Source organism: Polypterus senegalus, chromosome 10 (genome assembly GCF_016835505.1).
Source record: "Polypterus senegalus isolate Bchr_013 chromosome 10, ASM1683550v1, whole genome shotgun sequence".
In the NCBI taxonomy this organism is placed as follows: domain Eukaryota; kingdom Metazoa; phylum Chordata; class Cladistia; order Polypteriformes; family Polypteridae; genus Polypterus; species Polypterus senegalus.
The window spans coordinates 86,438,719-86,464,267 of NC_053163.1; the positions used below are offsets into that span (position 1 = coordinate 86,438,719).

General features: G+C 39.5%; 2 protein-coding genes and 1 non-coding gene across 4 annotated transcripts; 2 read left to right on the forward strand and 1 right to left on the reverse strand.

The window, feature by feature from the left end:
* The first annotated feature begins 8,253 nt into the window (after nt 1-8,253).
* rpl39 (ribosomal protein L39) lies at nt 8,254-15,648 on the forward strand. The gene is made up of 3 exons (XM_039766095.1): nt 8,254-8,360; nt 14,462-14,565; nt 15,457-15,648. Exons 1-3 carry the CDS (start codon nt 8,358-8,360, stop codon nt 15,503-15,505), a joined length of 156 nt encoding a protein of 51 aa, XP_039622029.1. The 5' UTR covers nt 8,254-8,357; the 3' UTR covers nt 15,506-15,648.
* Nucleotides 15,033-15,167, forward strand: LOC120538421. The gene has a single exon (XR_005635463.1). It is a non-coding gene; the product is annotated as a small nucleolar RNA SNORA69 (small nucleolar RNA).
* Nucleotides 15,649-21,641: 5,993 nt separating the features above from the next.
* sowahd (sosondowah ankyrin repeat domain family d) lies at nt 21,642-25,332 on the reverse strand. 2 transcript variants are annotated; one of them, XM_039766097.1, is made up of 2 exons: nt 24,967-25,332; nt 21,642-24,635 (listed from the first exon to the last, which is right to left on the reverse strand). In XM_039766097.1, exon 2 carries the CDS (start codon nt 24,563-24,565, stop codon nt 23,435-23,437), a length of 1,131 nt encoding a protein of 376 aa, XP_039622031.1. In that variant the 5' UTR covers nt 24,566-24,635; nt 24,967-25,332; the 3' UTR covers nt 21,642-23,434. The 2 variants fall into 2 exon arrangements, with proteins under 2 accessions (XP_039622031.1, XP_039622030.1); XM_039766096.1 differs by having other exon boundaries at nt 24,739-25,331.
* Nucleotides 25,333-25,549: the final 217 nt, after the last annotated feature.

Genomic DNA, 25,549 nt, shown 5'->3' on the forward strand with positions numbered 1-25,549 from the left:
GTATTGGTGAGCTCGGCAACACCAGAAGGTCTGCAAAACTACAGAAGACCGACCGCTGTGCTGGATGATTGCAGAATTCTGACCTTGTTGAAGAAGAAACCCTTCACAACATTTAGCCAAACCAAGAACACTCTCTTAGAGGTAGGCCTATCATTGCCAAAGTCTACAATCAAGAGAAGACTTCATGAAAGTAAAGACAGAGGGTTTACCACAAGGTGCAAACCATTGGTAAACCTCAAGCACAGGAAAGACATTAGATTTTGCCAGAAAATTTTATTTTTAAAGCCTGTCCAATTTTCTTTGGACAAATTAAACCAAAATCAATGTATGCCAGAAATATGTTGGGAAATATCATTATGGAGAAAAGAAGAAATGGCTCATGATCCAATAAATACCACATCATCTGTGAAACATGGTGGTGGCAGTTTTATGGCATGATCATGCATGGCTGTGAATGGAAGTCAGTCACTAGTGTTTAAGTAAGGATGAATTCTGAAGTGTATAGAGCTATTCTCCCTGCTCAGATTCAGACAAATGCTACAAAACCGATAGGATGATGCTTCACAGTAAAGATGGACAATGAGCCAAAAAATACAGCACAAACAAACCAAGAGCTTATCAATACAAAGCAGAGGAGTATTCTTCAATGGCCAAGTCAGCCAAATTACCTCAACCCAACTGGACAAAACTGATGACAGAAAGTCCAAAAAGCAAACCGCAACTGAAGACAGCTGCAGTAAAGGTCTGGCAAAGCATCTGTAGGATGGAAACCAAGCACTTGGAGATGACAATGGGCTCCAGACTTCAGGCAGTCATTGTCTGTAAAGGATTTTAAACCAAGTATTGAACATGATCATTATATTTATGATTATCTTAGTTTGTCCAAATCCCCCATAAAATAGAGAGACCATATATAAAAAAAATTCTTGCCATTCCTAACAGCTCATACAATATTTTTGTTAACCCCCTTCAATTAAAGCTGAAAGTCTATACTGTACTTCAATCATATCTTGATTGCTTTGTTTCAAATCCATTGAGGTGGTGTACAGAGCCAAAATTATGAAAATTGTGTCACTGTCCAAATTCTTGTGAACCTGACTGGAACTACAATATTTTATGATACATGTATATGCATAAGCTAATGTAAGAAATCTTTCATTGCAAATGCTGTATACTATGAAACACAGTTCTATACCCTTCATAGCTGGATCACACATGTAGACACTGCTTAATTGCTTTTACCTTGTACTTAGACTCAAGATGCAGAAATGTGAACTGTCACTGTAGTCTAAGTCATTTGGTAGGTTTGAAAGGTTTTTCTTCATGATCTGACTAGATTTGCAAAGGTCTATCATTCCATTAGGGTTTAAAAGCCTTTCTACCTTGTTGTTAGTGTATGCTATTGATTTAGCTTTTCATTAAAACCAAGAGCATTCAGTCAGGTCACAATCGACTGAAAATGCTATAAAGTCTCTAAGATGACAAGTCGTGCTATAGCAAATAAAGTTGATGTCTGTGAATGTTCCTTAGACTACTTATACTACATCACTTGTGCCAATTGCTAGAGTGCTAAATATAGTTGTAGATCTACATTAGAAGCAGAACCAAAAAATATTAGCTTTGCTCATATCTTTAACATGCAGGTTTTTTTTTTTTATTCTTGGTATCCTTTGTGTTTTTAATATAAAACGCACACAATTTTAGATATTCTCAAGATGCAACATTTTAGCAAAACTTCCAAAAATCTAATTGTATATTTTTCTAATATTATATTTGGGTATATATTTTCTAACATTTAAATTATATTAATGACCAGGTTTCTTTTATCCTAATAAATTTCATGAAGGGCCATATGGTGTTGTGGTGAGTAGCATGGCATCATTCACAAAACTGTTTCATTATAATGATGTTTTTACGAGTCTACAGCAGTATTTAAAAGCGCCAGATATTTTTATGCTTATAAATTAATGATTTTTTTGAGCTGTATGCAGTATCTATGAAGGAATATTTTGGACAAAATTTAAATAAATAACAGCAATGTTTAATTGTATAGCACATTTTCATACACACAATGTACCTTAAAGCATTTTACAAGATTAAATGAACAGGAAGTTAATATAAAATGTAAACAAGATTAGACAATAATATTATATAGTATGTAACAAAGAAAAAGGTGAGGTCAGATGGCCAGGAGGACATTAAAAAAAAAACTCCAGTTAGGCTGGAGAAAAGAAATAATCTGCAGGGAATCCAAAGCCAAATGACCACCAGGCACTCCCTGGGCATTCTACCTAACATAGATGTTCTAAATCAGACCTCATGGTTTACAGGCTTCACATGGAAGAAATTGTTGATGATGGTCATGTGGACAGTTGGGAAACCTGCCATTCAATCCAAAAACATAGGGGGCAGCATGGTACCTTGATCAGGTGATGGTATTCCAAAGTTTGGGTATATAAACAGCAAAAAGCTTAATCACCACATTTTTTTCGGGTTGTCTCATGGAATTATAAACACTTTAATTTGAAGATCTGAGATTACGACTTGGAGTGTAAGGGGATAGACCAGGGGTGCCCAACTCCAGTCCTGTAGGGCCACAGTGGATGCAGGTTTTCGTTCTAACCCTTTTCTTAATTAGTGACCTGTTTTTGCTGCTAATTAACTTCTTTTGAATTAATTTTATTTGACTTGGTCTTGAAGACTCAGAGCCCTGTGGTGGGTTGGCACCCTGCCCGGGATTGGTTCCTGCCTTGTGCCCTGTGTTGGCTGGGATTGGCTCCAGCAGATCCCCGTGACCCTGTATTCGGATTCAGCGGGTTAGAAAATGGATGGATGGATGGACTCAGAGCCATCAATTGTTTCGTTTTCCTTAATTAGCAGCCAAACAATAATGAGATACAAAATGAGCCAAAACAGGACCAGCACACTGTGACCATCGTACAATATCTGAAAATAAAGAAAGGTGAAGGTCTCAGGAATGCTAATCTGCTCTTAGAAAAGAGAAAATCCACAATTTCAGAAATGTCTGCTATTGCACAATGAGAGCAGCAACAAGCCATAGAATTAAAGAACAAGTTTAATTAATGACGAGACTCAGTGCCTCATTAAGCAACTGGTTGGAGTTTGAGGCTTTGCCTTAGTTAGTTTGCTGTTGGCTCACTCACTTCACATTTCACTTCTGTTTGGGTGCCACTTAAGGAAAGAAATGAAGCATTTTAGAGGAACGATGAAGAAATTCAAGGTTACATTTCTTAAAAACCAAGTCAATTAAAATTAATTCAAAAAACAGGTCACTAATTAAGAAAAAGGTTAGAATGAAAACCCGCAGCCACTGCGGCCCTCCAGAACTGGAGTTGGGCACCACTGGGATAGAAATTCCAAAATGTAGGACGAGGCGAGATTATTTAAGGATTTGTAAACCATTGCTAGTATTTTAAAATCAATTTTAAATTACATGGGTAACCAATGTAATGACGCTAGAACTTGTGAAGTGTGCTTAGATTTTCTTTTTCTATTTAAGATTCTTGCTGCTGCATTCTGCAGTAAATGTAACTGATTGATGTCTTTCTTAGGTAGTCCTGTAGGAGGTGTGATGCTGCACTTTATAAGCAGCACTTGGGTCCAAGAGTTGAATTAAAGAGAAGAGGAAATGCCAATGGCACAACATTTAAAATAGGAAGACGTTTTATTGATGTCATTTTCTTCCATCTATCCATTCATCCTCTTCCACTTATCCGAGATCGGGTCGCAGGGGCAGCAGCTTGAGCAGAGATGCCCACACTGCCTTCTCCTTGGCCATTTCTACTAGCTCTTCCGGGGGAATTCCGAGGTGTTCCCAAGGTGACCGGAGCACCTCACCAGGGTGGCGTCCAGGAGGCATCCTGATCAGATGCCCGAGCCACCTCATCTGACTCCTGTCAATGCGGAGGAGCAGTGGCTCTACTCTGAGCTCCTCCCAGATGACGAGCTTCTCACCCTAGCGTTAAAGGGAAAGCTTAGACACCCTGCAGAGTAAACTCATTTCAGCCACTTGTATTCTCATTCTTTCGGTCACTACCCATAGCTCATGACCATAGGGGAGGGTAGGAAATCATTTTCTTTTGTCATTTTCTTTTTTTTTTTAATTTCAAATGATGTTCAAAGTGGAAAAAAAACTTTTTAAAATGCCATTTTTATTGAAATAATCCATCAAAAAAGATGAGGTTGTGATTAAATTTCCAAATATCACCAGAAAATACATGTCGGAAAAACTGAAAAAGAGATACTGTGACTGCTGTCTGTATTCATTTCCAGAGTATGAATTTTGGGGCTAAAAAAAAGAGAGAAGGACTTTGTATATTAATATAGAGCAAAGCGGCCTAAAGCATTTATTACAGAGGGATCAATTTATGTGTGCCTGAGCGTGTCAGAGAAGTTAATGGCAGGTCAGGCTGTGGTAGTTTCTCAATCAGTACCCAAAGGAGCAGTAAAAACATTCAAAATTCAAACAAGGATTCAAACATGATGTACAAACACAAGCAAGTGCACTAGACCAAAGCCATTGTGAAACAGAAACTAGGTGTAACAAGACAAGAGGCTTGTGTTTGTAAGACGCCTACTCAAGTACCAGCATGATGAAAGCCAACCAGATATGTCTGATGGAGAAAATGCAAACAGGATGCAAGTCTGGATCCAAACCACTTGTAAGTAATCTATCTGTTCAACAACATAGCAGTAGGCATGTTGAATCAGGATGCCATAATGCCAGCCATCCACTAGATGTCACTTTGCTTTACTGTACAATGAAAAGGTGGTGACCCTATAGTTAGGATAAAGCCGGTTGGATAATGGATGGATGGATATCAAATAAAGGATACAGCCTATGAGTGAGTATAAGTAGGAGGGGAGGACATGTAAAGACAAGAAGCTATACATCTGCTGTTCTTTGCTTTTACTTATAACTTACTTTGACACCACATACTCAGTTCCTAGAACTCTGCAAAAGAGAAAAAGTTGATCTTAAGAACAGCTGGTTAGTACACTTTATTGCAGCCTTGTTTGAAAGTAGGCAGAAATAAAACTATTAAAAGAACTCTTATCAAAGAATAATAATCTGATAGTGACAAATGGCAATGTGAATGTGCCATTGACCCCAAGACACTAGAATTGTGAGACAGCTACATTAAAGCATAATGGCTGTCCTGGCAGCACCCATTCTTATTAGCATTGTCAATTGTTCAATACTGACTGGCACAATTCCTAATAAATTAAAAGTGTTAGTCATCAGACCATTACTGAAAAAAACCAAAGCTAGACCCACTTACTTATAATATTAATAATTATAGACCTGTTTCAAATGCACCTTTTCTTTGTAAAATACTTGAAAAGTAATCATCACAGAGCATTGGTCACACCTTACACATTAAAATATATTTCAGAAAGTCCGTCTTTCACAGTGGTCACAATAAATACACTGCACAAACGATATTCTGATATCCTCTGGTGAAGGAAGGGACACAGGTATTATGTTGGAAGAGTTAAATGCAGGATTGGACACCATTGACCATGTATTAAATAGGCTGGAAAATTACACTGGTGTCTTGAGTGGTTGAGTTGATATGTATCAAATTGATCTCAGCATGTATAGAAATGTGCTGACAATGCCTCTACTCAGAATTTAAATATGGTGTCCCGCAGGGCTCAGTACTGGGACTATATATATATATATATATATATATATATATATATATATATATATATATAGACTGCTCTCACTTTACGTGCTTCCTTTGGGAACTATCATTAGAAAATATAAACTTAATTTTCACTAATATGCAGACAATACCCAGCTATACCTTTTCTTTTAGACCAAATGATGGTTCTATAATGGTATCTTTACCTAATTATGTCAATGAATTAAAGGATTGGATGGATGATAACTGTGTGTCTCTGAATACAGAATTAAAAAACAGAAGTGTTGATTACTGGGGGGATTATGCAGACTGCAACAATATTCTGTCACTTTTTAACTCAGCTGGACTAACAATTAGTTTCACTGAATTAGCACACAACCTAGGCATCATCTTAGACAACAGTTTATCTCTTAAAACACACATTACAAAATTAGCTAAACCCTGTGTTTTCCATCTTAAAATTATTAGAAAATTAAGATGGTTTCTAAATATGGAACACTGAGAAATTAATTCAAGCATTTATTTCTAGTAGGACTAATTACTGCAATGCGTTATTATATTATTAACAGTTCAAACTGTTCTTTTTGCAGCTTTTAGATAATTCAAACTGCTGCTGCAAGGATCATTAGAAGAACTGGAAAGTACAACCGCATAACTCTGGTTCTTATGTTCTTACACTGCCTCACAATTAAGCACACCCTCACATATTAAGTCTTAAATGGCCAAGGTCCTGTTTACTTATCTGAGTTTATTATTACTTACAACCAGAAAGTGCATTAAGATCCCTACTAGATTTCAACCTTTAACAAAATAGTAGTGGAAGGTGAACTTTTACCTACAGGACCACAAAGTTGTGGAATGATCTGCCTGCTATTCTGCCTCCTCACTACTTTGTCTAGCATACCCTAGTCTCGCTGAAGCCAGACATATAATATATATGTCTGACGACAACCATGAGTGGGTCTTGCTTAATGGTGGGTGGGAACAATTAGACGACTTAACAAATGTCACATTTCTAAACCAGTCCAATGCCTCATGAAGGCGGCACTCAAAGTACGGGTGGTGATTTTAAACTGCAAAGAGCAATGGTGCTCTCATTAGCATCGTCAGACAGAGAGTACGAATGCATGTTTTAAAAATAAACATAAGTTGACGCAAGGGAAAAACCTTTCTGTAGCATCAGATTATACATTTGCTTACAACGGCATCAATGGATGAATTGTAAACGTGAACGATATGTTGTCGTATATGCTGTGTTTACAATCTTTTGTTCAGCAATGTGAAGATAGTGTAGGGGTCAATGTAAGCTTAAAAGAACTGGCAGCTACATACATGAAAATATGAACTGCAAAATATGCACTTGAAGTAGCCCAATGGTGGTCTGCTTTTGTGTATCTGTCTGTCTCCATGCTCATTACAACATACATATTAATTATTACACTTCAGTTACAGGTGGCAGGGTGGCACAGTGGTACCATTGCTGCCTCGCAGTAAGGAGACCTGGGTTCGCTTCCCGTGTCCTCCCTCCGTGGAGTTTGCATGTTCTCCCAGTGTCTGCATTGGTTTCCTCACACAGTCCAAAGACATGTAGGTTGGGTGCATTGACAATCCTAAATTATGCTTGGTGTGTGTGTGTGCCCTGCCTTGCACCCTGTGCTGGCTGGGATTGGCTCCAGCACACCCCTGTGACCCTGTGTTAGGATATAGCAGGTTGGACAATGACTGACTGACTTCAGTTACCTTGTACTGCTGAGCTCCTGAATGGTTAACAGAAATTCTAGCTTTTTATTTTCTCTCAGCATCAAGTCTTTCATTCAGTATCTTTTGATCCCTATTCCTGAAATACCAACAACGGTTTAAAATGCACGAACTGGAGGAATTGGGGGTAAGTGTTTTAGGAAGAAGCCCTGTGTGTGGAGCCTTTACAGTGCAGGATTTCACCGCCATTCCCTATACACTTTTTTAAGGGGTTGTCCCCAGACATGTATTCTCGTTTGAGAATAAGCATGCCCTGATTAGAGCTGCTGATTAGATGTGCATACTGCATCTCTTTTTGCTAGTCATTTGTACAAAATAGCCAACCTCCTCTCTTCTGTTTCTCTTCTCAGTGTCTTGCTGTGCCGTGGGAGTTGATGCACTGTGAGAATAAACTAAATTGAATACCCATTTAAAATCTGTTCAGTGAATTTATATAGCATGCTTCACACTGGGCATATTCAGATTCAAGTTAACTCAATTTTATTGTCCCAAAAGAGAAATTTTGTTTGTCAATACTCAGACGCCACGTCACAGCATTAAAAACATATCAACAAAGAACACAGCCATCAAACATAAATTTAGTACAAATAAATAAAATATAGCAGTGAGCATTTTACGTAATGATTGCAGCATTCAGAATATATTTAGCAAAGAGTTTTATTGGGATTAACAGTGCAAATCGCCTCTACGAATTATACAAATTAAAGCCTGTGATGGTGGTTTATTTTTTACTAGTTTAAAATAGCTGGATTATTTCGAATGTTGTTGAAATGATCAAAAGTCGTTGCTCCTCCTATCCAGCAGGGAGCACACTAACTATTAAGGTATCCCTGTTCTAATGGACGGTCCCTGTTTTAAGCTCTGCGTTCTTTGACTTTCTTCCTCTTTGCCACCCGCCATTGTTGTGAGAGCGTTGTGGATTTCAATATGGTAAGAAAAATCCTTTATCATCCTTAATAGTTTAGTGTTAGAAATGCACGACGGTAGTGATTAGTATACCTATGAACCATTGGCTATAATTTTATTTAAAATGTGGTGTTAATAGTAAAGCACAGACATAATAAAGCAATGTTTATTTGGTTACCTACCTTCAATGTAAGGGGATGAAGCAAACCGCCATCTTTGCCCTCTGTTATAATACAAATATATTGTCACTGTTTAACTGTATCGATGCTTTCCCCATTTGTCTTTCAATGAACCTGGACCGTTCACTGCCATCAGTCTCTGAGGGAATTCTTTCCAGGTAACGTTGTGAAGGGATTTGTGTATTGCTGGTTAACTTTTTAGTGGCGGTTATATGCCATCCATCAACGTTAACTGAACCTTTTGGGACTTCAGGGTAACTGTCACACAACCCTGAATAACGAAGGTTGGTTAACATCTCGGTATTATCCTGGCGTGGAGAGCTCTGTCAAAGGCCGGCGCTTGTATTGAACGAGCCGCCGTCCGCCCTTTCAGGTTTACAATTTCGGTACAGTCAGGTTGTAACTCTTCAAATTCGTTGGTAAATTATTTTGCTCATTGGTTTCTGACAGTGTGTAAACAAACATGGCGCTTCATATTCTCGGTCATTTTGTGAACTGCCGGTAGATGTTTTGAACCTACAAGCTGTAGGTCAATGGCAAATAAAGGCGCTAATGACGTGAAATGGTGGCTTTTTAGTATTAAAATTATAGTGGAGCAATACCAGGATTTTACTCTGTATTAGTCTCTAAAGTTAATATGACATTGCTTGAGTAAATATATCACTCGCTTTTAATAAGGACTAGAAAAACGTAACCGTTGCACATCCTGTTCTCATTACTAAGAAATTATTTGCATGGCGACTGGCAACAGAGACTTTTTAAAAGTAATCAATTTTATTTTATTCGTAGGTGCGTTTCTAAACACTCAAGGACACCGAACGATAGATGAAACACACATTATAAACAAAACTAAAATACAAAATTTAAAATCGGACAGCACTTGTAGTCAAAGAGAAAAAGCAGTCTTAAACGAATGAGTTTTAAGTTTAGATTTGAAAAGAGAGAATGATTCGATATTTCTCAGCTCAGATGGTAGTGAGTTCCAGAGCTGGGGCGCAAAGCATGGTAGTAAAACGGATGAAGATGATCTAAGGGTGCGGGAGGGAATGGCAACATGGAGGAGGTTGGACAGATATGGAGGGGAAAGGTTGTGGATAGCCTTAAAAGTTAACAGAAGAATTTTAAATTGAATGCAGAACTTAACTGGAAGCCAGTGAAGCTGCTGCAAGACTGGAGTAATATGGTGAATGGAGGGGGTTCTAATAATGATGTGGGCAGTTGAAGCTTATAAAGAGATTTGTGAGAAAGACGAAAGAAAAGGGAATTACAGTAATCCAGACGAGAAGTGACAAGGCTATGAACGAGGATAGCAGTGGTGTGGGGAGTGATGGAGGGGAGAGTATGATTAATGTTACGCAAATGGGAAATATGCAGCCCGGGCGATGTTATTGATGTGGGACAGAAAAGGTAAGAGTACTATCAAGGATGTCACCCAGACTCTTAACCTGTGGAGAAGGGGAGACAGGAATTATCAATAACAAATAAAAAATTATCAGTTTTGGATGAATACTTAGTTAATCCCTGAGGGGAAATTGTCATTGTGATACCCAAATATTCTCCGTTTCTGATAAAATACAAAAGTATAAATCGGAGGTTCTCATGTTCAGGCCTGGGGTTACATCCCTACTAGTTTTACAAAACAGTAGTCCGACTGCGGTCTAGTTGTTTAATTAGCTAGTCTTACTTTTTCTCATTTTGCATTTGGGGAAAAAAATGTGCCTGTGTGATGATTACATTTAAAAGAAATTCAGATTTTTGTTTTTTCAGTATATTAAAATGTTTAACGTTTTTGCTGTATTCATTCTAATTCTACTTTTTATGTGGACTTTGCGTCCTTAATTGTGTCCAGTCATTGAAGTGAGGAACAGTGCAGACCCACATGTAAATTACACAGAATCTTAAGGGAAAATAGCAACTTGTGTATTTCATTTGTGTGGAGAAGAGCCACAAGAAGAGTAAGAAAACCTAAAATTATTCACTCCGGTGTAACATACACATTCTTGTATATTACAAGAAGGTAGCCATTTCTGGTTTGGCACATAGAAGGATGCAACTGGGAAATAACAGCTGACATAATGAAGAAATGGGTCCAGTTAAAAGGTGTTTTAGCACGAACACCTGCAGTTACAGTGCTCTACGGGACTGAACTTGAAAAGACTTTTTTTTTAGCTACCACAACAAATGAACCTGACTAAATGTCAAGTCTTCATGTCCACATTAGCTTCAGTGTGATTTTCACCTTTGTCTGCACAGCTTGTCCCTAATCAATACTTTTTGGATACAGTTAAGACAGCAAAATACAAAGAAAAAAAATGAGTTAAAATAATACACGAAAGTTAAGCATTTAAAGCTATAGCAAAAAACATAATCCTGAATTTAATTTGCCATACTTTTCTGAATGACAAAAGCTAGCTAAATAAACAGGTCAACACAGTCATGATTTAATGATTTCTGAAACTGATTGGAATAAAATTCTGCAGCCATAATTGTATGTCGGGACTGAATTTCAGAACCACTGATGTACATTAAATATCAAATAAGCCTTGTGACAACCCCTACAAAGCAAAATATGTTGGCTATGGATTGCCAAAATTGAAACGGGAAAACCACTGTCTGGCAGCGGCGCTAACCACCATATGGCAATTTGTGCTGTATGCAGTGCAAGGATGGCAGTCAATTGTGGGTTTGGTGGAGACTTTCTATATACCCTTTTTTTTTTTTTTTAACGCATAAATATGACACTGTGTGTTTGTATATACAGTGTGTGTTTTTTTTTTTTTTTATAAAAATGAAGAGCATAACAGTTAATTGTATAAGAAGCAGGGCTTGTTTTATCTTGTGCTAATTTGTGTAGGAATAGTTTTTCAATATTTTTAGTAGGATAGTTCTGTCAGAGCAGCCTTTTCATTTTAAATTCAGTAAGCCCTACAGAGCCTTCCATTCATTTGATGGAGCCCATATGCACCCAACTGTCTAATCTCTATTCTGTAACCAAAGGTGTAGATGTCACTTTGAAGACATATTTACAGTATGATTCATCCAGAGGTCAATTTTGTCATTCTCCCATGTACACACAAAAACTGATCATGTTGTAGCTGCAGTTATTTTGAACAAGACAAAAAAAAATCAGAGATGAGTCATTTGTGATTGACCAAATGTATTACTTGTAGGTGCTGTCAAGTGTCTTTGGGCTTGTGGGAGGAAAATCTATATTGATATGGGGTCAATTTATGAACTCCACACAGAGAATGACCATGAACAGAATTTAAGTCCAGGGCAGTAGCACTGACCACTGCACCACCATCCTGCTTTTCTCTCCCATACAACTGTAAAATGTTTTGCTTTGTACCAAGATTAGTGAAAACTGGTATTGGCAAAGTGAACTCCCCAGTTGGTACGTGAATCTGCACTACTGCTCACCAACACTGAACGCTATTAAAAACTGAAAGTGTGCATGTGAGGCTAAACTTTAAACTGTTTCATGTACATTTCGAGAGCTTTCCAGCCCTTACGATTGTAACCTTCATTTCATCATTGCCAAAGTTGTAAGATAAAATAAAAAACAAAACACTTTCACATTCTCTGTATTCCACTGGTATTTTGACTTGAATTGTCCTCTTTTGAGATATGATAATATTTGTTATAGCCTTGACCAGTAACACTTAGTTGTTTACAACCTCTTCCCAAAAGTAATTGCAGATTTTACTTCAGGTTTAAATGGGGTTTGGTTGGTAGGGGCCAAATACAAGTTTAATTGATGTAATAAATATTAAGTCAAAACTAATTTGCTAGTCGTTTTGGGGAAAGACTTGACAAATCTTCATGTTTTTGTAGTTTTTTTCTAAATGAAAAGGTGTCATTTTAAGCTGCAGTAAAGTTAACATATGTTTGTGTATTAGAATATTGAATGTGACTACATGAGTTAACCTGCATGTTAAATGTTCTTATTGTTGTACATGTAGGCCGACTTTTTTTATTAGATTGTTTTTTTTTTTTTGCATCTTTGACTATAACATCTTTCTTCTTAACTGTGATATGTTGCATATTTTATAATCATTGAATTTTGTGTCTAGTCACAGTCTTTGTGGAATTTTCCTGTCCTCCTTGTGTCTGGGTGAAATTCCCTCCTAGGTTAATTTGGAATTCTACATTATCCCAGAGGGGCTCTGCAGTACAGTTGCTCCAAACACATGCCTGTCTGCAGCCTTGTTTTCAGTTCACTGGATAGGCTGTGGTTGCCTGTGTCCTTAAGTTGAACTAAGTGGATTTAATGGTGTAATACATATCTTTCTCCTGATTGTTTCTGTCTCTTCTCGCTTCTCTACCTCCTGATTATTCAGGAATCAATCTGTGACTTGCCCTCTCTGTCTTAACTTTGAACTTGAGAGCATACCAATATGACCCCTTCTGCATCATACCATGTTTCCCCGAAAGTAAGACCTAGCAGTAATTTCTGATGTACTGCTTATATAAGCCCTCCCCCGAAAATAAGACCTACCGCTAATTTGCCATTTTTGCATCTGCCCAGAGAGCTGCCGTATTTGCCTAAAAGCTGCCCTGGTTACACTTGACACTGCAATAAACAAGCCATTTAAGGACCATTTGCGAATAGAAGTCAATGATTACATTGAAAACGGAATGAATAGAAATCAGAGCGAGGACTTTGTGAACCCTAAGCTGCAAGAGGTGACTTTGGTAAAGAATTCATGGGATAAAATCACTGAAAGCTGTGTTGCCAATGCACTACAAGCAGGTTACCTGGGCAAGAAGTGTTCATTTAAGGAGAACAGTATTGCTGCACATGAGAGATTGGGGCCATTCTAAAGGAATTGGAGTCAAAAGAAATCCAGGAAGGAATTGCAGGTTCCGATATGGAGAGTTATGATGATATTCTAGTAGATGATGTCATGATTGTATTTGAATAAATGTAGAAGCAGTTAACATACGGTAGTTTGTATAATATGAATACATGTTGATTGTTAAATCAGAGTTAACATAGGAGGGGGTGCCCAAGGGAGTCCATGATACCGGTAGCGCTGCGCTGGCCGGGGCTTTTGAGGTGCACGTTTTTCCTGCTGCAGTGGGTGAGTGTGGAACAGCTTTCAACCTTGTTTTTTGCTGCTGCTTGTTCTTTGTGGCCAGCGTGCGGCTGTGGGCTTTTGTTTACTACTGGGATGGGGTGCTGCATTTCACCTTTTTTTAGGCGAGAAAAATCTTTTCTCATTTGGGAAGGGGTGAGGTGCGGCCGCTAGCTGGCCGCAGGGATCGAGAACGGCAGGAGACAGGGTTGAAACTTGGGGCACTACCTCGGAGTAAGTTGTTCTGTGCTTGCCTGCCGTGGCAGGAGAAGATGTGTGCTCCAGGGGCTCTGTCCAGCGTGGCACTATTGCGGATTATTTTTGGTACTCCCTCGTACAGTAGTTTGTAGAACATGAATACCGTATATTTTGATTTGATTGTTGAACAGGCATTAACATACCAGTAGTTTGTACTGTATAATTGTTGAACAGGAGTAAAAGTACTTTACTTTTTTGAACTTCAATAAAAATAAGACCTACCCGAAAAAAAGCCCTAGTGCATTTTTTGGACCTAAAATTAATACGACACTGTCTTAGTTTCGGGGAAACGCGGTATTGGCGTTTTTGTGAAGGTGCTTTACGTGGCACAGGATTGAAGAACCTTTTGTGGCATGCCAGAGTGTCCATTCTGGTAGTAGCAACAGTAAAATATACAATGGATCCTATAGAGATGTAATGTTTGAAGAAATGTTTTCAGATGAGATCTGAAGTGGTAAACAGTAATTTTGTGTAAAGGCAAGGCTTAAGTTCCTGGTTCAGTGCAAGGTGAGAATCCATTGTAAGATAACTGAAAACCTTCTTTTGGGCTTACTTTTCTACATTGTTTCTAAAACGGTGCCAAGCTGATATTTTTTCTTATTTTGCACAGTCCTCCCACAAGACTTTTAGGATCAAGCGCTTCCTTGCCAAGAAGCAGAAACAGAATAGACCAATCCCCCAGTGGATTCGCATGAAGACTGGTAACAAGATCAGGTAAGCTTGTTTTAGAGTTTATTTTGAGGCTGGCTGTGAAATTGCTAAAATATACTTATGGAATAGTCCATAGCTTATGGGTTTGTCGTGGCATCCTGGGATTTAATTTGCAAAAAATTTATCAGCTTATGGCTGAATATGTGCACACAAGAGTGCCATTCAGTGGGCTAGCATCCATTGAGAGTTGACTTGCACCTGATGCACAGATAGATTCATGGCTTCAGGCAATAAATGTTTCAGCATTGCATTGACACCAGAATAAAATTTTTAAAAGTGTAAAAAAAAAAAAAAGTGTTTCATGTGCCTTTCAGCATAAGCCTTGAAGAATTTTAAGGTGTCAGATATTTATCAGAGAAAGATATTAACAAAGAACACTAATTTTATGTTCTACGTCTTGGATGTTGGAGCATTCTGCCAGACAAATTTGGAAACCTCCCATTTTAACTATCTAAGTGGTGTTTATTCATTAAGCAGGCTGCAATTACAGTGCTTCACACTGTGGGAGTACTGCCATTAACCTGCTGAGAGCAACATGCTGCTGGGAACCTGGTTTAACATTTTCGCCAACGTGGTGATGGTGTTTACCTAACACAGCTACATTTCATGACTGAGTCAGTTATGTCCAATAATATATCAGGTGTGTCACCTAACCAATAAATTAATGTTTCATTCTTAAAACGTTTTTTTTTATTAGGTAGAAAATGGTTGGGTTTACCAAAATTGCTTTTAATCATGTTTTACACCAGTTGCCAGCAAATCAATTTAAATGGAACCTTCGTTAATTTAATCCTTAGTGGCTTTTATGGTTGTGTAATTATTTGTTTACAGTATTGAATATTGGAACATTTTATGTAATCTGTGATCTTTCATTTGTTTTTATATTTATTACAGGTACAATTCTAAAAGAAGACATTGGCGAAGGACAAAACTTGGCCTGTAAACAGGGTGCCCATTATGTTCCTAGAGTTTTTCATGACGTTTAAGAATGGGAGAAAAAAGGACATGCTGCCTTACATCTGGAAGACATTTTGTACAGATACATGGCTGATGATATGAAGTGCACAATAAATGTTTTGGACAGCAGTTTTTGGTTTGTGTGTGAAATTCTTAGCTGGACTCAGTTATGAGATGTGCCCTTTATTGTGGGATTTAGGTAAAAGGAGTGGCTAGGCTAAAACAGTAGAAAAAAAGTTTACTTCCAACCTCCTACAGTAAGCACATCAGTTGTAAAACACATTAACACACTGCTCCCCAGTACTATGATATTAACTGGTTTGTACCACATGAGCAAAACGGTATTGAGGTTTTATTGTTGTGAAATGGCTGTGGTAAGTGCAGAAGTCTTTAAACATTTTGCATTAAGAAGGTGGCTTTAAGGTCAAATTCATGATATTAATCTAATACTTTTATGAGATTCATTTCCTCACTATTGTCATTTGCTAGTAAACATTCCAAATTTAATGTACAATACTATGAAAAAATGTAAACTGGGAATTCTTTCAAAATACCCAAATAAGTTTTATTAAACACCTAGAAAGTGCATTAAACAACAAAACAATATTTGGTGTGACCACCCTTTTATTTCTCTTGGGTTCACTGTCATGCTTTTTCTGAAGTACTTGTGGAGTTCAGTAGGTTGTTCCAAGCCTCCTGAAGAACTTGCCACTGTTCCACCGCAGATTTGGCTGACATGCTTACTTTTGTCTCTGCATGTAATCCTAGATGGGGTTGATAATGTTAGGGTCAGAGATTAGTAGAGACCATACCATCTGTTGAGAGTCCCTGGTCCTCTTTATCTGTACACTTTTTTTTAATGATTTGGATTTATGTCATGCTACACTTCCTGGTGGTATTGTGTGATGAATGACTCTGCTTGTACTTTTCTGCAGTGAAGGGCCATTCTTTTTCATTAAGTCACAAACTCAGTTTAGTGGAAATTGCAGCACCAAACCTGCAAATAACCTCCACCATGCTTCACTATTGCCTTCAGTCATCCATCCATTTGCCATTCTCCAGTCCTTTGCAGACCATTCCTTTTGTTAGAGCCAAAGGTTCAAAGAATAGCTTTTTGGTTGCAACACACAAGACTTCCTTGGACTGTAGATGGGTATACTAGAGTCCTTGTGTTTCTTCCTGTCCCGAGCTGGTAACTGTGCTGGATATATTCCAGTTTCGAACTGAAGTAAGCTTGATATTTTTCCTGTTTGCTGCACTCAGTGGTCAACCACTGCATTTCCAGTCAATATTGCACAGCATATCTTAAAAGACCTTGCTTATGTAGGGTGACCACCTTGTCTTGTTGCTATGCTCACTTTTGCCATTGTCACATTTCCACATAAATGACCACATCTGCATCAACCACGACCTTTTAGTATTTTGATCACTTAACCAGTTTTATTCCCTCTACACAGATTTGCACTTAATCATGTTAGTTCAGCCTCCCTATTATGCCATTGATCATTGGTTTCTCTGTTTGATTTTCTTACTCAAGTGCTGGTGGGCTTCTTGCCTACAAAGTCTCATGTTTCTAAACAGGAAGTGCTCCATTATTCTGTCAGTTTCTTTTTGTATATGCGGATATCATTTGCTTCACTTTTTACAAAGTTTGGAACTCAAAAGATATGCATGCCTCTTAACGCTGACAATAATCCAAAGGATGCAAATTAACTGCCCAAGACACCTTTTTGTTAACCACCTGAAGTGCCTAAGACTTTCTCACAGTAGTATGTTGGTGCAGTTCTATTAGTGTCTATGTGTGTGTGCATGCAAGTGATCTGCAGTCCTCCTTAAATCCTGTTCACTAAATGACAAGATAGGCTAAAAATAGTGCAGTTTTACTGGAGGCCTTGTGAGAGAATAAACATCAAGATTGCAATCTCAGTGTTAGTGTCTGCAGGACAAGTTTACCAGCTATTTGAAAAAAGACAGCTGCTCATGTGTTCACTTTTAATCTAACGAAATTGTTGGTTATACTTGGAGGACTGTTTGTAGCTGTGTGCTTAAATACTCTTGCACGAGAGACATCCTATATTAGGCCTCCGGTCTTTATGTATGGAGATGCAGACAGGTTAAAAATAAAAATCCTCTCAAAGAAGTCTCAAAGGTTATGTGATAGAAGCAACTTACATTGCAAGGGTTGATACTGTTTGATTATAGCTGTGCATGTGTGTATACACATATAAACTTTTAAATCTGAAGTGAAAGTAATTTTCGTATTTGTTATACAAAATGTGTAGTCAATAATCAAAGATGGAGCAGACATGCAGCTTTACTATTCACTGGTTTATGGCACGTTAGTGGTGCACTAAGATGTGTATTTCTTCTCCTGGGTATTAAGAAATTGGACACAAGTTAGCATAGGCAGTATCTTTGTGTGCTGTCACTTTTTACGTCATTGTTTTGATATGAATTGTTTTCTTTGGCATGATTTGTCCTCTCCATGTTGATTTGGCACTAAAGTCTACATTACCTGCTTTGGCAGTTCAAGTGAATGCTTGAAATGCTGGTGGTGCACATTAACTATGACAGATCTAAGGTAGCTTGATGCATTCATCTGTCCCTTAATTGTTGTCAACATTTCTTAAGCTGTGGTCTGTCCCTCTGTGATGGAAATTTGGATCACTACATATGCATTCATTAATAATAAGGATGTTTCATGTTAATAGATTGTAGTTTAAAATACCACTATCACATTTCAATTTCATACTACAAAATGATGACTTGTAGTGCATGAAACTATCATCTTGCATTTCTTCTAATAAGAAGCAATCATCACCATACTTTCTGAGGACATGCACCAAGTCTCAATATTTCACAAAGTTTCTCATGCAATAACAAAAAGATCTTTTGAGGTTAGTATGGCTTAATCGAGGTCAGGTTATCATAAAAAACCCCAGGCATTTCAGATTATCTTGTACAGTTTGTATTTCAATAACTTTTTACACAACCCAATGCCCTTAAAAGGGAAGCATCTGGACGTCATCTCTGCTAAAGTCTAATGGAAGTGTCTGGGGGTCTAGTTTGTTACTAGAAACATTTAAACCTTGTGAATTCTCCAGCGGCAGTTGAACTTAAACATAGCCTTTGGTTACATTCGATTGTTTAAATGATCAAATCATTGATGAAGCATTAAGGTAGAAATTACAGCCAAAGATTGTAATTTTAGGAGTTGGCTCTTTTGGTCATTTTGAGAATGCAAACATACAGTGCCCAGTGTTTGGGCCCCAAAACTGTTTTCATGTTTTATTGTCTCAGATTGTGACTTTACCATATATTAAAGTGAGATTTTTCTAGTTGGTCTCCATGGCAGTGTACAGCATGACAAACCAAAAAAAAAAAAAACAATTGTAAACCTTTCAATAATTTATTAAAAAGGAAAAATCTAAATTGCGAGACTCAAAAATATTCATACCCTTTGTAAACTGAAGGCTACCTTTGCTCAGGGGTCTTACCTTATTACCATATTTGTTGATGGTCTCCATCTGTATAGGAAATGGTGGCCCAGATGTTCTTAGTTCATGCATGAGGATGAATCCCACCTCTCACACTGAGGTCCAACAGTAAAGTTGAGATTTTTCCACAAAGGAAACCAAGATGACAGCAAAAGAGCATCCACAAAAGTCAGGAATATAATTAGAGAGAAGCAACAATCTGGGGCAGGGTACAAGACCATCTCAAAGTCCATGGACATGCCTCAGAGCAAAGTGCAGTCCGTTATGTGGAAGTGGAAAAATATACACCAGCCACACTGAATCTCTAAACTTAGTCACCACCCAAGAATGGCCTTGTCAGAGAAGCTACTGTGACGTCTGTGAATGAAGTCAGAGATGATCTTCAAGACTCTCCAAGCTCCAAGGGATTGCACAAAATGAGTCTTTATGGGTTACTGACAAGGAAGAAGCCCTGGCTGAAAAGAAAGAACATGTCCTTACACATACAGATTTGCAAAACATCACTTGGAACATGCTGCAAAAATGAGGCAGGTAGATATGGTTTGATGCAACTAAAGTGGCTTGAAAACTAAGTTGTGTGTGTGACGTAAATCTAACAGCACACATCAGACAGGTTGACACCATCCATGCTGTTGTGGTGGCCATAACATCATGTTGTGGTGATGCCTTTCAGCAGCAGGGGCTGCCAGTCTGGTCAGGACTGATGAGATGGTGAATGATGTATAGAGGAAGACCTTCTTCCTTCTGCCTGAAGGCTTAAACTGGGGAGAATGTGTGTCTTGGCCAAAAGCACACAGCCAGAGCTACAATGGAGTGACTGAAAATGAAGTGGCCCAGTCAGAATGCTGACCTTAACTCTATCGAAGGCCGGTTGTGAAACCTGAATATTGTTGTGCACAGCCGCTTCACCAACTCACCTGGCGCAGCTCGAGAAACTTTGCAAGAAGGAATTGCCTAATGGCACACCATCGTGCTGTGCAGAATTAATGGAGGCTTATCCAAAAGGACCACTTGCTGTAAGAATAGCAAGGGTCGCTTCAATAAAGTGCTGAATGTGGGCAGGAATATTTAGAAACTGTTGACATTTCCATTTATAAATGTAATTTTTAGTAGTTTAGAATTTTCTTTCATTTATAGGCAGCACAGTGGAAAATAGTATTTGATTTGGCAAAAAAAAAAAAAATCCCCGTCAAACAGATCAAAATCCCAATCAACATGAGGAAATGGCTTTTGGGGCTGAATACTTTTTAATGTCAGTGTGAATTTATTGGCTTAACCATCAGAAAGCACCACAGTTTCATAAAATAGGTTACTCTTCACATCACATATGCAGGAGTCCTAAACACATCATGGCTGCGCTTTCAAGAGGAAACATAAATGTAGTCGGAAATGTCCAGTTGCAAGGCCACTCTTACAGCACAACACATGCTTTTGCATAGTTTTAGTTTTGCCTTATATGTTATAAATTCTACAAAGTACAAGAAATTCCTCAGCCCTGTGTGATCTCCTGTTCCTTTCATATTTGTATCAATTTCCTCCTGAAAAATGAACATCAGCTTACTTTGTGATTCACGGTTCTTGCACGCCATTCCCAAACTAGTCTGACTTATCTAGTGGAATGAGAATCCGTTGTGAACACACATTAAGGATGCTCAGTTTCTAGGAATCATTAAAATAATGTGCAGTCCTGTTATGGAAATGGCAGATTTGCATTAGTGACTACGGCGCAAGCTAAACGCTCACCTACAGTTAGGATGCACTACTAACAATGACAGTGCCAACTCCCTGAGCAATGACAAAATAACCATCCATGTGAATGTTGTACAAAGGACCCTTTATTTATTTAGATCAAAACAGGTCCAAAAAGTAACCATGAAAAAATTTCTACTATGAAGAAGAAGCCTAAAATTTTTAATGCATGTCAAGTTACCTAACAAGACACTAACAGATTAAGAAAACCTGGACTAGCCCGTGTTATTGTAGGCAGCGAGAGTCCTTTTAAAATAAAGAACTCATCGGTCTTTCACAAATTTGTCATGCTTATTTACTGTATAGAGCCTGCTACACATCTAAATAAATAAAAGTTCTTTCTGAAATCTTCATGGAGCTGGGTCTTTTGAGAATCAAACATGGTTCCCCTCTGGCACTGCTCTGAAGGACCACTCTGACATGTTTATTTTTTATGAATGTAGAAGCTATTACAGAACCGTCATTTTCACAGCGTGGGTCCGACAGTCAACACTTCACACCAAAAGTCCTCTCCTCACATCAGTGAGTGTATTTCTTTCACAGTTTACATAGAGAATTCAAAGTAGCACAGAGATGGATTGGGTTTTGGCTCAGTCTCCAATGCCTTGTAGTGGAGCAGTGGCCGCATACAGACCCCAGTTCAACTCCCAGCTGAACGGCCCTCTCCTTATTTCTTACTGGTTTTGTTTCATGCTCTAAGCGCACTCTGTTGGCAGCACTAAAGGCAGTCGCAAGCTATGCACTGGCACCCAGTATGTGGATTAAGAAGGTTCAAGAAAGATCAGTTACATCATGCCAATTGACCAGTTCAACGTGTCCCATTCTGAGAGGGTTACGGCTTTGCATCAGTTTTGTTCAAACAAACCGGCACAATACTTAAATTTGGACAACTGTAATTTTATTTTTCAAATACTGTGAAAATGTATTTCCAACAACAACATTTGCATATATTTATAAAAGTGGATAATTACTACACAATATTTTAATGTGTGCCCTTTTCACAAAGTCTTCCATTTTAAGAACTGTGCTCCAAATATGTTTCATTTTTACTAGAATGACTGGAACATATAGTAGCGTTGCTTCCTTACAGTTAGGAGACGGGAGTTGCATCCTGAGGTCCTCCCTGTGTGGAGTTTGCGTGTTCTCCCCGTGTCTGATGGTTCTCCACCGGGTACTCCGAGTTTCTTTCCGACATATAGATTTGGTAAACTGGCGGCGCTAAATTGACCTTAGTGTTTGGTGTGTGTCTGTTCGCGCTAAGGACTGGCGCCCTGGCCAGGGTTTGTTCCTGCCTTGCTACCTGTGATTGGCTCGAGCAGCCCTCGTGACCCTGGTCTGGCTTAAGCGGGTTAGAAAATGACACGACATGTCCAGAATGCTGGGCGTTTTGTACGCGTCAACGTCGTGCCACTTAAATATTCGCTTTTGTTTCTCAAAATGTCTTCGGTCAGTACATGGGTGGTATCATTCACCGACTTTTACTTTTCTTACATTCGAAAAGAAAGACGCTTTTGTTGTTCATTTTACTGTGTGGCAAAACAATATTGTGAGTCAAAGAAATGAATTATCCTTGGATGGGAAAAGTGTATAAAAATGGGAAACTCTCAATGAATGATTTAAGCCGCCTCTCTCCTGCACCTTTCTACTCTACCTTCCACTGAAATATTTACAGGTCAGAATACAAGATTCTTTATACAGTATATTATATTACAAATATACTTTATAATATTTTAAAGAATTACGCCTAATGTGAAAATGCTAATTTTTCTCTTATTACGATTAACCAATAGTACTCTCCTCCTCATTTTGGCTTTTTCTAATATAGCGCCTTTTTCGGTGAGTACTATGACAAAGCAGACTTGCAAACAAACCGCAATAATTTACAATTCGGCGATCACACTCCGACGTCCGTTCTCACTATGCGGTGACTTCTTTTTGACCTTTTCCTCAATTATCCTTTTATTTTCAGTGCTGCCGGCTGCTTAATGCATTATCTGTTCAGTTAAACATAGGCTGTGCATACCGTGTAATTTTCATGCATAAGCATTGGAGCGTTTGTAAAGCGTTGTAAAATAAACCAACACTAATGGTGTGGATGTGAAACTGCAAAGCTAACAGTAATGGTGTACCATCGCCGTCTCCTTTAGACTCGTTACAAGCAGAAATAATGGCAGCCCCTTATTCTATTGATACAACCGATTAAAGGTTTTTAATAGGCGAGACCGGCATTAGCTACCCTCCACTCCTCTATCAGAACCAGCGTTCTGGTGTAACTGGCGGACCCAACAACGCCTGCCTTTGTCTATCGATCTCTGGGTCCATTCGCGCACCTGACGTGTCGATTTATGAAATGGTGGCGGCGGAGGCGACACACACGCGCACACGGGAAGAACACAAACAGTCTACAGGATTGGCCGTCGCTTTGCTTGCAGAGGGTGCGGCACGGCTCGCTGGGCTATCTTACTACCCTGACCCACCGTGCTTGAATCCACCATGCAATGTTTTAAACGTTCGTCATTTCCTTCCTCATGCCGTATGCAAATATAAAAATATCTTACAAATGTACATGTTTTCAGCCCTCACGATTCAAAGCTGTTTAGACGATTACATTTGATATGACTCATCAGTGCAAGTATGTCCTGGGGTACCGATTTGTGCTGGATGTTGTCCTACCGCACCGATCCTGCACGATTCCAGATCTTACGAAAGGAAAATAAAGACCCCAAATTAAGGATCCTCCTTAACGGCGCAGTCCATGGTTGTTGGCTGTTGGCCTGTGGAGGCTCTTCTGGCGTCTCCGTGACATCCCGTGCTACTCTCTTGCTGTAGGCCCCCCTGGCAGAACCATTGTTATTCACATTGTGATACGCGATGCCCAAAGGTGATGCCGCCTCCAAGGCACCCATGAGCTCCTTGAGTTCGTAGGAGCAGCCCGCCCGCAAATACTGCCAGGGTCGGCGCCCGCTGTTGTCCCTGGCCTCAATGTCCGCGCCGTAGGCGCCAATCAGCACCTTAACAACCATGTCGCGACCGTGCATAGCCGCTACATGCAGAGGTGTGAGCCCGCCGCTAGCCTTCAAGTTGATGTTCACTGGGACCCCTTTGCGTTCCGCAAACCGCATCAAGTTGATGAGAGTTTCGTGCTTCCCGTATTTTGCAAGCCAATGAATTGCAGTAAAGCCACTGACAAAGTCCCGCTTAGTGAGCAGCGTGGGGTCCTCCTCCAAGAATTCAACGATGGTATCGTAGTTCGCCTCCACCACCGAGACCATCCAGGCATGCTCCACAGGATCAAGCGCCAAGAACGGCCGGTTGGCATTCTCATCAGAAGTCCACTGGTCGCTGTCACAGTCCTTGGAGACACTGCAAGTAGTAGTGGAGGACAGCAAGCTTCCGAGTCCATTGCTCAGCCCATTACTCAAGAGCAGCTCCTTAAGGTATTTTTTCCTCATCGCCGGAGTGATACTGGATTTCTCTGTCCCTTCTGAAGAGCTACCCCAATCGCCTACATCCTGCTGCCTCTGCAGCTTCTGCCTCCGGACAGAGTGGGGCGCGGGAGAGGCACTCAGTCGGGGTGAACGCGGAGCGCTGGTGCTCACGCCCCCCAAACTCTTGGACCTCAATGGGACTTGCGTCGAGCCGCTGGCCTGGGGGGCTGTGGTAGGCTCCTCCTTTCGTGCTGCATCCGTGCCTTCCTGCGTCTTCGGCGGTCCGATTTTATCACTGGATTCCTGGATACTGAAGGCTTCGTCTGAGTACGAGGGATCGCCCTTCTCCTCAGCGGAGAAGAGATGGTCCATCCCGATAAGAATTCGCCGTCCAAGTATGCAGCACTTAAAATCAAATCATTGGAACACAGTTAGGCTTTTCCTGCAGAAAAAAAGGAGAGAAAAATATATCACGTACTATGTAAGGCAAATAACGCATACCGTACTGTAAATGCAACGATATTTAGAATAAACGCCAAACGAACCGATTCGTTATTTAATGCGAACACCTCAGTGCCGTAAATTCACCGCTGCTCGATGTCGTCTGGAAGTTTCTTAGCTAAGAAAGAGGATAAAAATGAGCACCACCCATTAAGTGCGGTTCCCCTTTCTTCATATCGTTTATGCGTTTCCGCTGATAAACAAGTTAAAATCTGCAGGCGGTTTAGAGTAGAAAGCGAACTCTTGCCGATCGTAGCCCACCGCGGTCGCACCTGTCGCATTCCGCCCAACTTTAATGTCCAAGCTCGGGCTTCGAGTCCCTCTGCAGTCACCGGCGCTGGAGGTTCAGTCTTAAAACCTGTTTTCCAAAGTCACCCGATACATTTTTCTAGTTTTTTTCAACCATTCTTTTCAAACAAAACACAAGGAGGAAAAGAATTCACACTCCTCACAGGATCAGTCTTAACTAGCTTGAACTTTGTTCTTAGTAAACGAACAGAAAGTAAGACTTCCCCCGCCTCCTCTGCAAAACGTCTGAAAGTATGGACAAGAAATAAACCAAGTTAAAAAAAAAGACGTATGAAACAAACTGTCTCCCAGGAAGCCCGCAGGACTTGCTCGCTTTTAATGCGTAACCAATTAATGGAAAACAGCTAGTGTTGGGTCACCAGTCCTGCAAGTTAAGATCGCAGCAAGAAAAACGTCTTGTAAAAACTTTCACTTCCTTTTAGATAATTCTGGCTTTTCAGCATACTAAGCAAGTGACGTGGGGCTGTCGCATTCACCGAAACATAAAACATATACTGTATAACCCTCTCTCCAAAAAAATCCAACTGATTTAAAAGACATACTGTA

Bases quoted from the DNA above. Each gene is read 5' to 3' on its own strand.
- rpl39 (XM_039766095.1), top strand. The intron at 14,566-15,456 runs GTAAGCTTGTTT...TATTTATTACAG, and splicing joins AAGACTGGTAACAAGATCAG to GTACAATTCTAAAAGAAGAC.
- sowahd (XM_039766097.1), bottom strand. From the start codon at position 24,565: ATGGACCATCTCTTCTCCGCTGAGGAGAAGGGCGATCCCTCGTACTCA.